The 11671-nt window shown below is 41.8% G+C and overlaps 1 protein-coding gene across 7 annotated transcripts in view; it reads left to right on the top strand.

The window, feature by feature from the left end:
• The window catches only part of NEK1 (NIMA related kinase 1), a 133166-nt gene that overhangs the window by 59153 nt on the left and 62342 nt on the right, over positions 1 to 11671 (top strand). For all 7 annotated transcript variants that reach the window (XM_024996038.2, XM_010807676.3, XM_024996039.2 and 4 more), the window contains one exon: positions 2 to 104. In XM_024996038.2, the coding sequence (XP_024851806.1) occupies positions 2 to 104 (103 nt within the window). The remainder of the gene's footprint in view (position 1; positions 105 to 11671) is intronic.

Here is an 11671-nt window from a genome sequence, read left to right as displayed (position 1 = left end):
GGCAGAAGGGGCAGCCAGCTATGGAAAGAGCAAAACAAGTAGAAGAGTTTCTACAGCGAAGACGGGAAGCAAAGCAGAACAAAGCTCGGGCCGAGGGGCATATGGTAGGATTTTGTTTTTGAGATTTTTGAACATAGTATTTAGAGTGAAGAACTGAAACAAGGTAGGTATAAATGACAAGAGTCACCATCCTTTTCAAACACTACCTCTGAACATTTGCAGGGTGTTAAACCTCTCTTTGTGCAATTTCTTTTATGCCAAGTGTGAAGTTCTGTTGTTGCCTTAGTTAATTGAAAGTTCATAGTTGCATTCTTCCTTTTAAAAGAGTCAGAGTAGGTATAGCAACCCAGATATTTAGGTTAAATAAGTTCTTACATTGCTTTTTTTGGCCCTAGATGCTTTTTGTTTTAAATCCTTTAGCAAAGAATTGTAGAAGAAAAATGAGAAACAAACATTTGGATAGATATACATGTAACTATGCATTTACTCAAAAGCAAATTAGGACCAAATGTATTTTAAAGCCTCTAATTATTCAGTCAGGTAACTGAATAAGTCATGTATTCAAGAAAATACTAACAGTTTTTAAATGATCGTTTTAGTAGATGTTGGTTTTGATACGCACATATTCACAATTGTGGCACACTGCCTTTTCACCTTTTCTCCACAGAACAAATGGTGATTTTTTCTGTCAGCTCAGCACCCCGTGAAGCAGCACACTTATGTAGGAAATAGGTCAATTGTATAGTTAAATGTTTTTTTATAGTTACATCTACTATAAGTTGATAAGTAACATCATTACGAGTTAATATAATTATTCCAATTTAGGATATTTTTTCTTTGAAATAATATTATTGAAAAATAGTAAATTTTTTAATGATTACCCCCTTTATATTTTTAACACCCATCAGCTTGTTTTTCTAGTATCTGGAATTAATATGTATATGTATCCTTTCTGTGGACAGAAGAGAACCTGCTTTATTTTCCCTTGCCCTGTTTTTCCCATGTTAACAGCATCTGGAATTTTAGTTACAGATATTAATTAGAAATATTTTCAAACAATTATTAGACTTAGCAAGATGTACACATTTCTCACCTCAGAGCTGTTTCTTACATCTACTGTCCTCCCCTGAGTTTATTGTCTTCATGATGGAGATGACTCTTGGAACCTTTCAGAGAGAAATTGTCCAAGATTTGTTGGAAATGTACTTATTTTGACTTCACACTTAAATGTTAATTTGTAGTAGTGGTCTACTGTTGAATTTGCTTAGCATTTATATGTCTGAAAAAACATTTTGCCTTCTTTTTTGAAAAATATTTTTTCTGAAAATAGTATTCTGCATTGAGAGTTCTTTCTCTGTCCATTCTTTAAAATGTTTCTCCACTTACATCCTGGCAGTCCTGTTCTGACCAGAAGTCTGCTGGCGTTCTTACGTTTTCCTCAGTGTTTGATGTATCTTTTCCTTTAATGGCTTTTAACATTTCCTCTTTATCACTGAAAGTGACTTGATTGTGATGTAGCTTGGAAAAATTCAGCCATTATTTCTTCAAAAATTTTTTTTGTTCTCCTCTTCTTTTTCCTCTGGGTGTTCAGCACCTATACGTCAGCTCACTGATGCTCTGTTCATCTCTTTTTGGTCCTTTTCCAATGTTTCATTTTGGGTAGCTTCTGTTGCTAAATCTTCATGTTCACTAGTCTTTTTGTTTGCTTTTTGCAATCTGCTCTCCTTTTAACCCCATCCAGACATGTATTTTTAAGATACTTTTTTTTTCTCTTAAAGTTTATTTGGGTCATTTTTATACTTTCCATGTCTGTCTATATAATACTTAACGCTTTTCTCTCCTTTCTTGAACATGTGGAATGTAATTATTATAGCCTTCTTAATCACCTTGTCTACCAATTCTTCCCTCTTTGTCATTTCTGAGTCTGTTGGCTATTTTTCTTCTCATTTTGGTCATCTTTTCCTGCTTCTTTACCCACCTGGTAGTTTGTGGTTGGATGCCAGGCACTGTGTATTTTATCTTGGATTTTTTGTATTTAACTGTGTGGAGACTTTACCCTGGGGTGCAGTGTTGTTAGTTAAAGGTAGTTTGAGTCTTTCAGGGCTTGCCTCTAAGCTTTGCTGGGCAGGTGGAGCACAGCCATTGATCTAGGACTCACTTGGCTGCACCACTGAGGCAGTGCCCTAGTGCTATGATACTATGTTGGTGTCCTCCAATACTCTGTTGACTTGAAGACCTTTCCAATCTGGCTGTTAGAAGCATGGCGTGTTCCCAGCCCTCAGTGAGCCTGAGGAATTGGTGTTTTGCTCAGTCGCTCATTTGTGTCCAACTCTTTGCGACCCCATGGACTGTAGCCCTCCAGGCTCCCCTGTCCATGGGGATTCTCCAGACAAGAATACTGGAGTGGGTTGCCATGCCATCCTCCAGGGATCTTCCCAACCCAGGGGTCGAACCCAGGTCTCCTGCATTGCAGGCCAATTCTTTACCATCTGAGCCACCAGGGAAGCCCAGGAACACTGCAGTGGGTAGCCTATTCCTTCTCCAGGGTCTCTTCCTGACCCAGGATTTGGTGAGGTCAGGCTAATTGTCACTCAGAGGAAACCTCTGCAGCTTCCAGCACTCTCTTCCTGCAGATGTTAGTGCTCCTCCACCTCCCACACTCTGACTGCCCTTTCCTTGGCTCAGGGACCCCCTCTCCCTGTGCTGCAGCCTGGAAATGGGCAGTGACTGAGCTTACCTCACTTGTTCCTCCCAAGGATCACTGTCTTGTGCTGCCTATTTGCCCGTGGTTGAAAATCATCGTTTCATATACTTTGTCCAGTCTTTCCTTATTGAAGGTGGGAGGGCACATCTGGTCTGTGTTACTGACTGCAGGTGAAGTCTTGGGTGGTGGTTTGCTGGATGAAGAATCCAGGTTACAGGCTCCCCCCAGACCACATTAAAGCTGCTGCCTTATCATCATCTCATTGTGACTCGTGAGCATGGTGACGCTGTTCTTTGTGCTCCTCTATAAGGGATTTTCATCTCTGAAAGCATGTTGGACTATTTGTTTCTACCTTTCATATTCTGAAATAATCACTTGAGTATTTATCAGTTTGTTTTTTTTTTTGATTGACCTGACTTGATGCTAATCAGATGCTCTCAGTCTGAACACTCACCTTTAGTTCTGGGACATTCTCAGTTACCATTTCTTCAGGTATTGCTGCTTCTCCTTTTTCTCCTTGACAAAGCTCCTATTAAATGAATAGATTGGAACCTCTGCCTCAAATGTCTTTTGTTCTGTTCTTCTGTTTCTTTTTTTTAATCCCCTCCTCCCTTCTTACTGTTTTGGAAGGATTCCTAGCCCAAATTTCAGCTCATAATACATTCTTTCATTTTGTCTGCTGTGCTCTTCAGCCTATCCAATGAGATTCTCTTAACTTTAGAAACTTGTATTTTCATGTCCATGAAGCTACTTAGTTTTCCTTGAAGACTCCTTGATCATGTGCTCATTTCTCTTGTAGTACTCTAGGTATTGTAGGGTCTTGTTCTTGGTGCTCTCTTGGCAGTGTTGGTGTCTTCAGTGTTCTAAGTCTGTGTCCTGTTTCATGGTACTGGTGTTCCTTGCACGGTTGGTGTTCTTGCTGGTGTAGTCACGTATGGAGCTCTCTGTTTCACTCTTCATTGCCTCTGTTCGGGTGGGCCCCTGGCAAGATGGTACATGCTGCTCTGCTCAGTCCTCTGCCCAGTTTCCCGTCAGAGTAGACGCCAGGTGGGACACATTGCTGTTCTGCCAAGCAAATCCCTGGCAGCTTATTTTCTGGGCTTTGGAGAGCCCCTTCCTTCCTGGTATCACCAGTCACCTGGAGCACTGGCCTGGCCTTTCCCTCCAACTCTCTTGTCATTAGTGTCTTCAGGGAGCTGCTGGGGCCAGGCGAGCTCTTCTGGAAGCATGTGGCTACTGGCCCCTTCACACCCCCTCGCTGAGGCCTCGCCCCACGTGCTGTGCTTGTGTCACTTGTCATCATAAACCCATTTGTGTACTTGCCTCACCTCTGGGTTCCTTCCATTCTTGGGACTGCCCAGAGTTTTGCTTGTTTTTGAGTGCTGATATGCATTCACTTAACACAGCAACTTCTCTAGTCTAGAATTTTGCAGGAAGAGAGGCCATGGTGTTCTTCCATCTTACAGTCAGAAATTGTTATTTTCACTTTGTTGTGTTATTTTTAAAAAAACGTGCTTTAGGGACCTCCCTGGCCGTCCAGTGGTTAAGATTTAATGCTATCACTGCAGGGGACGCAGGCTCAATCCCTGGTCCGGGAGCTAAGACCCCACATGCTACATGGCCAATTAATAAATAAATGCACCCAACTAACTCTTTTAAAAAATTTTGCTTTAGAGATAAGTGATTTTTATATGACTTTTCAAGATTCATTTTTTTAAGCTATTTAGGATTTCTTCGTTCCCTAGGTGACAATATGTATACATACATAAAACTTTAGAAAAGTGAAGAATTTTTACTTTTTGGTGTATTTGGGTGTGTGTTGTTTTATTCACTAATTAAATAACAAAGGCAGTGTGTTAAACATTTTGGGGACAGTAGGTTAATTAACTGATTGAAGACTACTTAATTAAAGCTTAACCAGGCATAGTTTGTCTCTAGAGTAGTTTAGAGTCTCGAGTTAGACAAGAATATGTACACTGGAGACCGAGCCAGAGAACCAGAAGCAAGGGCTGAGTGGGGAGAAAAGGTCTCGCAGATTTTAAGTTCTAAATTGAAACATTTTTATGATGAGATAGAGGGCCTGTTTAAAATTGATCTCTCCTTTTCCATGCTTTGTGACAAATTACCGTAAACCAAGGAGCCTAAGAGCAACAGAGATTTATGACCCACTGTTTCTCCAGGCCAGGACTCTGGCACATTGTGATTGTCCTCTGCCCCTCGTCTCCTGAAGCCCAGGTAGCGGTGTCAGCAGCCGTGCCTTCGTGGTGTCAGCAGGCCGTCCCTCCCTCTGCTGTGGGAATCAGGCCTTCGCTATTAGAGAGATTGAGACCATGCTCAGTTGTTTGCCACATAATCTCAGCAGCAAAGAACTCCATGTGGATCAACTCCCTGCCTCCTGCTTCTTCAACCAGCCAGGGAAACTCGGCACTTAATGGTCAACCCACTGTTTTAATGCCACTCATCAGAGGAGCCTGGTAGGCTGCAGTCCATGGGGTCACGAAGAGTCGGACACGACTGAGCGACTTCACTTTCACTTTTCGTTTTTTCTTTCTTTTTTTTTTTAAAATTTTATTTTATTTTTAAACTTTACATAATTGTATTAGTTTTGCCAAATATCAAAATGAATCCACCACAGGTATACATGTGTTCCCCATCCTGAACCCTCCTCCCTCCTCCCTCCCCATACCATCCCTCTGGGTCGTCCCAGTGCACTAGCCCCAAGCATCCAGTATCGTGCATCAAACCTGGACTGGCAACTCGTTTCTTACATGATATTTTACATGTTTCAATGTCATTCTCCCAAATCTTCCCACCCTCTCCCTCTCCCACAGAGTCCATAAGACTGTTCTATACATCAGTGTCTCTTTTGCTGTCTCGTACACCGGGTTATTGTTACCATCTTTCTAAATTCCATATATATGCGTTAGTATACTGTATTTATGTTTTTCCTTCTGGCTTACTTCACTCTGTATAATAGGCTCCAGTTTCATCCACCTCATTAAAACTGATTCAAATGTATTCTTTTTAATGGCTGAGTAATACTCCATTGTGTATGTGTACCACAGCTTTCTTATCCATTCATCTGCTGATGGACATCTAGGTTGCTTCCATGTCCTGGCTATTATAAACACTGCTTCGATGAACATTGGGGTACACGTGTCTCTTTCAACTCTGGTTTCCTCAGTGTGTATGCCCAGCAGTGGGATTGCTGGATCATAAGGCAGTTCTATTTCCAGTTTTTTAAGGAATCTCCACACTGTTCTCCATAGTGGCTGTACTAGTTTGCATTCCCACCAACAGTGTAAGAGGGTTCCCTTTTCTCCACACCCTCTCCAGCATTTATTATTTATAGACTTTTGGATAGCAGCCATTCTGACTGGTGTGAAATGGTACCTCATAGTGGTTTTGATTTGCATTTCTCTGATAATGAGTGATCTTGAGCATCTTTTCACATGTTTGTTAGCCATCTGTATGTCTTCTTTGGAGAAATGTCTATTCAGTTCTTTGGCCCATTTTTTGATTGGGTCGTTTATTTTTCTGGAATTGAGCTGTAGGAGTTGCTTGTATATTTTTGAGATTAGTTGTTTCATGCATTGAAGAAGGAAATGGCAACCCACTCCAGTGTTCTTGCCTGGAGAATCCCAGTAACAGGGAAGCCTGGTGGGCTGCCATCTGTGGGGTCGCACAGAGTCAGACACGACTGAAGCGACTTAGCAGCAGCAGCAGCAGCATCCCATTTAATGTGACTCAGTCCTGGGGGTACACCCCATTGTATTCCCAGCCCTGGGGATCATCTGTGCAGGGCTTGCAATTCTGGGGAGTAGGTGAATGTCAGGAAACCTTGGGAGCCTTCTCCAAGTCCTGCCCTCCATGGTCCCTTTGCCTTTGACTTTAGAGAGTGTGTCAGGGACAGTAGATGAGGTGAAGTGGAGGAGCTGACTTTAGCAACATACTTGAGGGAGAGCACTACCCAGGAGTCCAGACAGAGCTCTGTAAAAAATTGGTTGATTAACATGAAGTTTAAATACAGTGATATTCACCAGTGTTAGGTGTGTGTCTGGATGAGTGCTAACAAGAGTATGTAGTCATATAATCCCTGCCACAGTCACGGGATAGCGCTGTTCCATCATTTCTTAAAAGCTTCCTCCTCTTACCATCAGAAAAAAAAAATTGAATGTGATATGATGGATGACAACTAAACTTACCATAGTGATCCTTTCTCAGTGTATGCATATATTAAATTATTTTGTGCACCTTAAACTAATGATGTTATATGGCAATTGTATCTCAATAAAACCAGGCTTCCCTGGTGGCTCAGATGGTAAAGAATCCATTTACAATGTGGGAGACCTGAGTTCATTCCCTGGGTGAAAGTTCCCCCGGAAAAGGAAATGTCATCCCGCTCCAGTATTTTGGCCTGGAGAATCCCATGGACAGAGTAACCTGGCAGACTACAGTCCATGGGATCGCAAAGAGTTGGACACGACTTAGCAACTACACACATATCTCAACTAAACAGGAGGAGGAAGTTTCCTCCTGCCTCTTTGCAGTCAGTCTGCTGCCAGCCATAGGCTGTGCTCTTGTTTCTTCTAGAATTTCATATAGAAATATCTTACAGTATATATGGTTTTGGGGTGGTGTGTATCCTTAGTTCTTTTTTATTCCTAAGTCTTATTCCATCATGTGAGTATACCTTAAATTGTTTATTCAATCCTCAGTTGATGGACGTTTGTGTGGTTTCTAAAAGAGATGATTTGAAAACTCTTGGGAGTCACTGAACTGACTAGCCCATGCTCCTGGGAGCCCTTCTTTCTGAGTTGGCATATCCCTCTCTATTATGTGTAACTCAGTTAGTAATATTTTTCAACTCAGGTTTCTGAACACTGCTGGAGAAAGTGACAGCTGTGATGGCTAGTGTTAGATGGATTTATGGCCTCTAGTTTCAGAAGTGTGGTCCTTTTCAGCACTCCGTTAAATCTCCATGGTCAGCAGCCTATCCCCTTGTCCATTTGCTCAATGATTTCATCCTTCTTCCTTCTCTGTGAAGATAATCATTACAGAGAAAGTTGGCTTATGAACCCCACATTTCATCAGATTTTTCTGCCCCCGTATTTAAAAGTGAAATGAAAGTTGCTCAGTCGTATCCAACTCTTTGCGACCCCATGGACTATACAACCCATGGAATTATCTAGGCCAGAATACTGGAGTGGGTAGCTTTTCCCTTCTCCAGGGTATCTTCCCAACCCAGGGATCGATCCCAGGTCTCCCATATTGCAGGTGGATTCTTTACCAATTGAGCCACAAGGGAAGTCCAGGAATACTGCAGTGGGTAGCCTATTGCTTCTCTAGCAGATCTTCCCAACCCAGGAATCAAACCAGGGCATTGCAGGTGGATTCTTTACCAACTGAGCTGTCAGAGCTATCCCTCCATACTTATAAATTTATCTATAATTATACCCAGTATTTGCTTGTTTTCTCCAGTCTCAGAGGAGGATATAATTTCTTCTGTTCAGAAGTAATCTTCCCATTCCATTCTTCCCATGCCATCCTATTTGATGATTATAAGGCTACTAACTGTTGACATTGGTCAATTTACTGGGTGCGTACTGTGCCAAAGAATGCTCAAACTACCACACAATTGCACTCATCTTACATGCTAGTAAAGTAATGCTGAAAATTTTCCAAGCCATGTTTCAGCAGTACGTGAACTGTGAACTTCCAGATATTCAAGCTGGTTTTAGAAAAGACAGAGGAACCAGAGATCAAATTGCCAACATCTGTTGGATTACTGAAAAAGCAAGACAGTGCCAGAGAAACATCTACTTCTGCTTTGTTGACTATGCCAAAGCCTTTGATTTTGTGGATCATCACAAACTGTGGAAAATTCTGAAAGAGATGGGAATACCAGACCACCTGACCTGCCTCTTAAGAAGTCATGCAGGTCAGGAAGCAACAATTAGAACTGGACATGGAACAACAGACTGGTTCCAAACCGGGAAAGGAGTACATCAAGGCTGTATATTGTCACCCTACTTATTTAACTTACATGCAGAGTACATCATGAGAAATGCTGGACTGGATGAAGCACAAGCTGGAATCAAGATTGCCGGGAGAAATATCAATAACCTCAGATAATGCAGATGACACTACCCTTATGGCAGAAAGTGAAGAACTAGAGAGCCTTTTGATGAAAGTGAAAGGGGAGAATGAAAAAGTTGGCTTAAAACTCAACATTCAGAAAACTAAGATCATGGCATCTTAGTCCCATCACTTCATGGCAAATAGATGAGGAAACAGTGGAAATGGTGAGGGACTTTTTTTTTGGGGGGGCTCCAAAATCACTACAGATGGTGACTGCAGCCATGAAATTAAAAGACCTTTGCTTCTTGGAAGAAAAGTTATAACCAAGCTAGACAGCATATTAAAAAGCAGAGACATTACTTTGCCAATCCATCTAGTCAAAGCTATGGTTTTTCCAGTGGTCATGTATGGATGTGAGAGTTGGACTATACAGAAAGCTGAGCGGCAAAGAATTGATGCTTTTGAACTGTGGTGTTGGAGAAGACTCTTCAGAGTCCTTTGGACTGCAAGGAGATCCAACCAGTCCATCCTAAAGGAAATCAGTCCTGAATATTCATTGGAAGGACTGATGCTGAAGCTGAAAACTCCAATACTTTGGCCACCTGGTGTAAAGAACTGAATCATTTGAAAAGACCCTGATGCTGGGAAAGACTGAAGGCGGGAGGAGAAGGAAACAATAGAGGATGAGATGGTTGGATGACATCACCATCTCAATGGACATGAGTTTGCGTAAACTCCGGGAGTTGGTGATGGACAGGGAGGCCTGGCGTGCTGCAGTCCATGGGGTCACAAAGAGTCGGACACAACTGAGTGACTGAGCTGAACTGAACTGAACTACTATATGTCAGGAATAGTTTTGAGTTCTCTACCTGTATTAACTCACTTCTCACAGCAGCACTCTGAGGTGGCTTCTGTAGTGTTCCAGTCTTACATCTCACTGAGGCAGAAGTAGAGAAGCTAACATGACAGTTTGCGTTTTACAGAGACTGAATGGTAGATTGCGTGTTTAAATGCCATGTTCTGACTGTAGAACCCATGCTTTCATGGCTTTATTTTCTGTGCCATACTGTCTGTTTACTTGAGGGTCCTCCTTACTCCATCACTTGTTTCCTCTCTCCTGATCATTTCCTTCTTCCCTGGTGCCCTCGCATAGCCTATAAATACATTCGTGTTTCTCACATTTCTGTTCCTAGGAGGACCTTTTCACAGCTGGCCCCTCAAAGGAATGAAGCACTACTCTTCATTGTTGCTCACCCAGTGTTCAGAATCCTGTTGATATAGAAGTTATCACTGTCCATCTTCTCAGATATAATATAGTATTTTCAGTCTTTATCTTACTTGACCTTTCTGTGACATTTGGTCTCATGAGTTACTGCTTCTAAATTTCTTCACTACCTTCTATGGTGCCAAATTCTCCTTGTTTTTCTTTCTCTGTTTTTTTTTATTTCTTAATATCTTTTTCTACAGGATTCTTTTCCGCTCACTTTTTAAAGACTGATATTTTCTGGGGTGTTCTGTCCTTGGTTATTTTCTCACTATAAATAATACCCTGTAGTGATCTCATTCTACAAGGGACCAGTGACCTCACAGTCTGTCTCAGTTACTCAGACTACTCTTTAACTTCTATGCTGTCTAGCTGCCTTCTGGACATCATTTCCTGGGTGTTTCATTGGCACCTTAATTTTTAAATTTCCTTTTATTATTTAATGTATAATACAATAACTTTCTTATACCACTTTCTTATGACTTTTTTATAATACAATAACTTTCCTTTTATTATTTAAATTATAATACAATAATGGGTTTGCCTTGTGACTTAGCTGGTAAAGAATCTGTCTGCAATGTGGGAGACCTGGGTTTGATCCCTGGGTTGGGAAGATCCCCTGGAGAAGGGAACGGCTACCCACTCCAGTATTCTGGCCTGGAGAATTCCATGGACTATATAGTCCATGGGGTCGCAAACAGTCGGATACAACTGAGCAACTTTAACTTTCACAATAACTTCAACTTTATTTTTCTTCTCCAGTTCTATTAATTTTAGCACAAGTATAAATTCACATACCCACCACCGTAGTCAGGATATAGAAGAGTTCCATAATTCCAAAACTCTTTTGGTGTCTCTCAGCATAGTCATGCTGTCCCTACACCATCAACAGCCTGGCAGCTATTGTCTGTTCTCCATGACTACAGTGTTGTCTTTTCAAGAATATCTTATGTGGTATATATGTGTGGTATCAGTTCAGCTCAGTTCAGTCACTCAGTTGTGTCCGACTTTGCAACCCCACGGACTGCAGCCAGGCTTCCCTGTCCATCACCAACTGCCGCAGCTTGCTCAAACCCATGGCCATCAAATCAGTGATGCCATCCAACCATCTCATCCTCTGTCGTCCCCTTCTCCTCCTGCCTTCAATCTTTCCCAGTAGCAGGGTCTTTTCCATTGAGTTAGTTCTTCGCATCAGGTGGCCAAAGTATTGGAGTTTTCAGCTTTAGCATCAGTCCTTCCAATGAATATTCAGGACTGATCTCCTTCAGAATGGACTCGTTGGATCTCCTTGCAGTCCAAGGGACTCTCAAGAGTCTTCTCCAACACCACAGTTCAAAAGCATCAATTCTTTGCTGCTCAGCTTTCTTTATAGTCCAAATCTCACATCCATACGTGACCACTGGAAAAACCATAGCTTTGACTAGATGGACTTTTGTTGGCAAAGTAATGTCTCTGCTTTTTAATATGCTGTCTAGGTTGGTCATAACTTTTCTGCCAGGGAGCAAGCGTCTTTTAATTTCGTAGCTGCAGTCACTATCTGCAGTGTTTTTGGAGCCCAGGAAAATAGTCTGTCACTGTTTCCCTTGTTTGGAAAGTATGAAAAGGCAAAAAGATATGTATGG

This window comes from Bos taurus, chromosome 8 (assembly GCF_002263795.3).
Source record: "Bos taurus isolate L1 Dominette 01449 registration number 42190680 breed Hereford chromosome 8, ARS-UCD2.0, whole genome shotgun sequence".
NCBI lineage: Eukaryota > Metazoa > Chordata > Mammalia > Artiodactyla > Bovidae > Bos > Bos taurus.
Note: the sequence above shows the minus strand (reverse complement) of the source record. Positions and strands in the feature narration are given on the sequence as shown.